At 30.5% G+C, this 6,949-nt stretch overlaps 1 protein-coding gene across 1 annotated transcript in view; it reads right to left on the bottom strand.

The window, feature by feature from the left end:
* Positions 1 to 6,949, bottom strand: part of LOC105620631 (glutamate receptor ionotropic, kainate 2) — a 147,708-nt gene that overhangs the window by 93,504 nt on the left and 47,255 nt on the right. The window contains exon 3 of the mRNA XM_012202121.1: positions 1,054 to 1,238. Within this exon, the coding sequence (XP_012057511.1) occupies positions 1,054 to 1,238 (185 nt within the window). The remainder of the gene's footprint in view (positions 1 to 1,053; positions 1,239 to 6,949) is intronic.

Here is a 6,949-nt window from a genome sequence, read left to right as displayed (position 1 = left end):
GAGAGAGAGAGAGAAGAGAGAAGAGAGAAGAGAGACAGGGAGGATGGGAAAAAGGAGAGGAAACGAAGAGAAAAAGCGAGAACTCTCGTTAACCCAAAAAGCCCGAGAGCTATACAATCCCGCGACCGGAGCTTTCAGCCGCACCCCCTTCACGAAACTTCGCGCTTATTAAGAGAAATTCAAAAAGTTTTAGTTCTTTTGCGTTAAGTTCAGAACTACCGCATTGTCGGTATAGCACCCGATGCATACAGATACAACTAAATGTAACAGCAAATGCACCTTGATCGCGAAAGTGATCTTCTGTACTATATCGTGATGAAAATATGAAATCAATATAATTTTTCGGCTGAAAATTGCTTGAGTTTCTCAATGGTTTCAATTACATTTTTAATTAATTAACAAGAAAAGAAAACTTCAAACTTATAAAATACAGCTTTATAATTTTCTGAAATACAATTTTATAATATTGTGATATATATTTATTGTATATATTTTGCCTCTACTAAAAATTTAATATTTTTCTAGATACCATTGATATTTCTTTTTTATATTCTTCTAGTTATAATTACAGTAATATAAAATGCGAAATCGGTTTAAAATGCGATAATCTTTTGACTGAATGTAAGAACTAATCAATAATCTTAATCATATTCTTTTTTTCTAAATTTTTTAAATAAATTAAAATAAGAAAAAAGAGATTCTAAGAAATGCCTAAAATATAGTATTACTAATAAATAATTTTTTAATAGTACGTTCTTTTTCTATTAAAAATTTGATGTTTTTCTAAACTTCAGTCATTTTTTTCGCTACTCCAATTATAATTACAGTGCAACGTAAAATGAGAAGCACGAAATGTTGAAATTACCTTGATTAAAGCGACAACCGTTAATCCCACAATCTAAAAGGCCATGTTTGCTCGTCAATGAAGGTAGAGGTAAAACAGCTATGAGAGGCAAGAAATCCGTGAAGAGAAAGGTCACGAAGACAGATTTTGCGCGATGAGTGTCGACTTTAATGAGGCTATTATTCTGGCTAAAGTTTGTGTATACGTACCTTGGACAAAGTGGTGGGATGAGGATAGAGGTTGACGAGGCAGCTCTGCCGTCTAAGCCGGTAGTCCCAACGTGTCTCCAAATGCGGAATTTCCATGGTGTCGCAAATGCTCTGCACATGAGATGCCGTATGTGCGCTCTGCGGTCCAAAAATCGCTGCCACGCCGCCTCGCAGTAGATGGCACACTGTAACAAACGTCAAGATATATAAATACGATCAATAAAAATTGTTGTTAAAATGCGAAAATATAAAATTTCTTACATCAAAAAATATATCGCTCAAAAAATATATTTTATTTTTAGTCATCCAAGTCATTTAGCAATTTTCTCAAAAGATATAAGAGCAAAAAGAGCTATATGAGTAACCAAACATAATTATCTTTCCGATAAGATTATATATAATACTTTTCCATATATAACTTTCATCTTCTATTTTCAAATTTATTTATTCGAACAAATATAACGAACATGCATTTATTTTTGTAAATCTTATATTTTATGTTTACAGTATCATTGTGTTTACTGCATAAAGCAGATAGATTTTTTTAGCAAAGTGTAAATATAAATATATTGATATTTATCTGTGTAGGTAACTCGTTTTGTAACTCATCTTATGACCATAAATATGAAACGCACAGTGTCAGTTTGTCTGCGCAAGTGAAATTGGGAGATGGCACATGGATCGATTAATTAGTCAGCTAGCTTCTATTATGATAATGTATATGTAGATGCGAGCGTAATAGCAGATACGCGAGCAAGATAAGCATGACGTGAACGCCAGGAGCCGTGTACTGTAATGTTAAGCTGAACGAAACGGAATGACCTGTCCCATCATAATATATCGATCATGTCACCATCAACTAATGTGATTAAGGTCGTTTCGCACATCGACAACGTACCATCCGTATCATATGGAACCTATTATCGATTAATCACCGTAACTCAGGTAAACTTAGTAGCATAACACCGCGTGCAGCTTGTCGGACGATCTCGCGATCTCACGAGCTCTCCATTCGCCAGTTGTGATAAACGACTTGGTATTAGCGAAACGTTCTGAGCCAGAATCTCGCAATCCGCCGGGATCTTGCACTGGCTCGATGTATAAACCCTTGTCAATCTCTCCCATTCACTCCCAATTTCATTTAGCGAATAAATGTTTTTATTACCTATGACATAGTCGTTTCGTTCAGATTGCATCAAATGCCCTTTCATTACAATGCCCTTTCTTCTTTTCCAATGACAATGACGATAAATCATCATGTGCCAAACATCTATCGAATATCGCGAGTTTCTTGTTTCTTTCGAGCTAGCATATCAAATTCGCTTCCATTCTTTTATATACATAATCTTAATAATATAAAAAGAACATTGCTGTTTTGAAGGAAATCCACGTTCTCAAGTTGCATTTTCTTCAATTACAACATCGCAGTTATCCAATTTCGTCATCGTCGATTCTAGCTCATCTTAGTTTATTCAAAGTATTTCGATCAGAGTAGACGATCGTGGATAAGTCATAATAAGAATTTTTTACTCGTGTAAACTCCTCTCTCGTTAAGCGCAAGCGAGTAAACTTTAGAAGAAAATTGTCTCGGCGCTCCGTCGGGTTCTTAGCGGAAGATTAGTTTGGAAACTCGTTTATGATACCTTTCATTAATAAAAAGGAATAAAAATAAAATAAATATCAACAAAATAAATATCTACAAAACAAATATCAACAAAAAATATATTTTGATTATTATCATCGTTTCTAGAGATCGTCATATACATGAAAGTTGCTTGAAAGGTCATCTCATCTAACGAACATCGTTACGATAGCGATATGATTGTGCCTTCGTTAAATCGACATTTTCCTCGTAGCTGCCATTTACTTTTACTCATACTGATAATTAAATTCTGTGATGTGAGTACAAACCATCCTAACGAACTGACATTAATTTTTCTCCTCTTTCTCTCCTCCGATTTGAACCGCGAGATAATTATTCCTTTTCTCCAACATACACGATGAAAGAAAAAGAAGAATACGCTTTAAAAGTATAATCGGTTCATAACCCAGCACGTCATTGCTACTAATAATTATATTTTTTATATAACTGAGTATTTTATTTAACAGAATCTTTTTCTCCAATATATCTCATTAATTACCGGTTATATCTAAAATTGTATTATTTTTTTCAGATTTTATAATTATTTATTATATATATATGTGTATATGAAAAAGAAACCAAAAATGCAATTCATAATTTATTGTAATTCGTAAATCAATATAATATAATGTGATATAAAATAACATTAAAAATAACATAAAAAAATAACACATTTCATTAAAATTTAATAAGTTTAGAATCAATTTGTAATAAAAATTTGCAGTATTATTATTTTCATTATTAACATATAATTCTTTTTAATTTTTAACATTAAATATTTTCCTCTACAATATTTTTGATGATAAATTATATTGATGAATAATTATATAGTATAATAGTAAATTATATAGTGAAATATTTATTCTTTTAGAAAAAGGGCTTAGTACTATAGAGAATCAAAGATAACAAATAAAACTCATTGTTAGCAACGTTAAATAGTAACTAATAAAGTTTTCAAAATTTGTATAAACAATTTAAAACTTACTAAACAGAATATAAATTTCCATTTCCTGTAAACAAACTTTAAGCTCAGAGATAATTCGATCTTCTTATTAACGTTTCACTAAGCCAGAATCATCTCCAAATCTGAGGAAGAATCTGGAACTAAGAGAACGCACGCCTTCCGGCGAATATATACTAATAGTCATCGACTTTTCTGAAAATTTTATTAAATCGTTTTGTAAAAGAATAACATCTGAATCGCAATCAAGCATACAAGCGCAAGTCACCAGGCCAGCTTTAATTCGGAATTAAAATTATCTTTTGATTATTTATTCCGAGCGAAAACCATCTAATGTCCCCTACAGGCTGGCTCTACTCTGATGAAGATCATGTTAGAGAAGGAATGAGAGAGAGAGAGAGAGAGGAAGGGAGGGGGGGGGGTAGTTTGGGAGATTGCGCATCTCTCGGTTTTTTCCCCTCGTATTTCAAATCCGTATACCTTACCGCAGTCGGAATCTCTATAATCGGTGGACAAAGTCAGTTCTACGGACATAGGAACCTCAAAGTAATACCCGGACAGCGCTGGCGGCGTTTTAAGGTTGAAATATGATATGCGCTATATTGAAATTCCGAATGCAATTTCGTCGGGTGGCCTCGGGGCGCTCTGCGAACGACCATATACATCGGTATGTATATCGAGAACTCCGATTTGTTCTCTTTTTCTTTTTTTTTCTCCAGTTGATCACAGCACGCTTGAGGTCTCGACAATCTCTTTTCCGAGGTGAGTCCAGAATCAATTCGAGCTACATTGTTGCCCATGAGCAATACGCGCATTCGTCTTTTGATCGCTTTGAGATACAAGTTGTGCGATGGAATGAATTGAGAGAACTTTGCATATCGTGTCAATTCAACAAAATAACGTAAACAGGGATTTGGAAAACTGAATCATACTATACAAGCACGCATGTATAGATTCATAATTAATTTATGATGATTTATAGCGAAATTTAATTGTTAAAGGTGAAATTTTAATCAAGCATACAAATGCTTCATTACTTTTCTAAGCTATTTTTCTCGAGATGTATAGATTTATTCTATTATTTTGAACTTTTGTTCACGTATATAATCATCCTTTTGCATATTTCGAATCTATATTTAAGATCTAACGTCGTAATATAATTTGAGAATAAATGACAACATAAATTTATAATAATAACAGAATTAAATTAATACAATAATTTAAATTGTGTTATAATAAGTTTATTAACGTATATAACTTACTCAAATTATGAAATTTTTTAAATTTTCTTTTTGATATATGTTTTTTGTGTCTTAGATCTACCATTTTTAATGCTTTTAATTAGAAAAGTAATTTTTTATGTATGTTCTAAAATTCTATCACAATATGCATTCGGAGAAAACAAGTTCATCAAAAACAAATTTAAAAATTTTTTCAGTTTTTCAATTTAAATATGATTACAAATTGTAATAAAATTATCAAAAAGTGAAGAGATAAAATGTAAATTAAAGCATGTTTTTATTTTTTTCCCTGTATATATTCAAATTTTATTTCTATATAGTAAAGTACACTATATTATCGTTTAAGTGGATGTTTTTGACTCTCGAAAATGTTGTTCAGAAAATATTATAATTTTACAATATCTGTACATGTAAATAATAATATATAAATAATAATATAATAACATATATAAAATATAATATAAAATATTTTTTTATAAAACTTTATATTTAATATCATTAATTTTCTTTTTCGAGCAATCCATAGTTAACTAGAAATGAAAAATCATAATAAATGATTAAAAGATTAATGTTGTAAGTACTAAAAAAATATATACGATTAATTTGTATTTCAATGTTTTTGATATATTTTATTTTGGTCAATAAAATGTAAAATTTTATATATTATTTGTTTATTAACTTGTACTGTTGCATAAAATTGAATAGTTATTTAAAAAATAAAACAAGAAGCAAAAAAAGTATAACGATAATTTTTTTCATTTTAGGACGTACATAATATTGAAAGTCTAAGGTTAGTATTTATGTTATATTACTGTATTCACGTTATTACATTTTTATCATATTTACGCATTGCTAGAGATAATATTGTGTCGCATTGCAATCATTCCTGACAAAGTTGCTGACCGTTCTTCGTTAACACGGATTTCCATCTTCGGTTCTTGTCAGATATTAGTGTGTGTAGTACAGTGTTTACTTCTATGCTCTATAAGCATCTTAGACACAACTCGTGCTCTCTCATTGGCAGACAGCTGGATACATATTGTAAGTGCAATGGAGTTGACATGGCATCCAGTTGCTTTGGTTGTATCATTGTGTCCTGGCTTTGTGCACAGATAGGATTATCACTCGGTAATATATCAAAGCCAGTTGGCGAGCGACCCCGGCACCGAGTAATATCTAATCCTACGATTCTCTCTTCCTCCCTTCTCGGGTCCTTCTATACGAACCTTGATCGTGCCTGTTCATTGTCGACTGTAATTTCATCCTTCATCTCAAAACCACTAACTGGTGTCGTGATAATGACTTTATATTCACATTTTATTTTCTTTTTATTAAAGCGATAGAAACGTATATATAATAAAATTGTATCAAACTCTTATGTATGTTCATTTAGATAAAAATAGTAATGAAAAAAATCTAAGTTTAGATTTTTTGTTATAACTGTTTTATAAATAATAATAACATAATAGCATTAATTTTAATGTGTTCTCTCTTAGTGTGAAATAAATAAAATATATGACTTCGGAATATTTGGAATGTATCATTTTACTTTTAAATAATAAATCTTTAATACGAACAAATAAATATATTTAATTCTTAAAAAAGATTAAAAATCTAAATAACTAAATTTTAAAATATTTTAAAATATTTTAAAAGTTTTATGTGAAAAATAATCCTTACGAAAGCAACAAAAAGATATAAAACATATTTTTATTAAGAAAGATTACATAAAAGACTTTACATTTTTATTTACTTCATATTTTAATTTGGACTTAAATTTATTACATAATCAAAGTGCAAGATTCCCTTGTCTAGTATTAATGTATGTATTTTTAAAGTATCTTATATATATGCAATTCTCTCATTTTTCTTTCATTTTCTCAATGTTGCATGATCGATATTCTTATTATCTGTCCTTAGGAAAGTGATATGTTTCTATTCTCTTGGGGCTTTTCCTCGTCAGTTTCATTCAAGTATTTCAATATGTTTGGTGGCTACAAGCCACCACTTTTTCTCATTCTGCGAAATGAATTTCTCTCTTTCTCTCTCTCT

The sequence above is a fragment of the Atta cephalotes genome (genome assembly GCF_000143395.1).
Source record: "Atta cephalotes unplaced genomic scaffold scaffold00028, whole genome shotgun sequence".
Taxonomy (NCBI): domain Eukaryota; kingdom Metazoa; phylum Arthropoda; class Insecta; order Hymenoptera; family Formicidae; genus Atta; species Atta cephalotes.
This window is presented reverse-complemented; position numbering and strand designations above follow the sequence as displayed.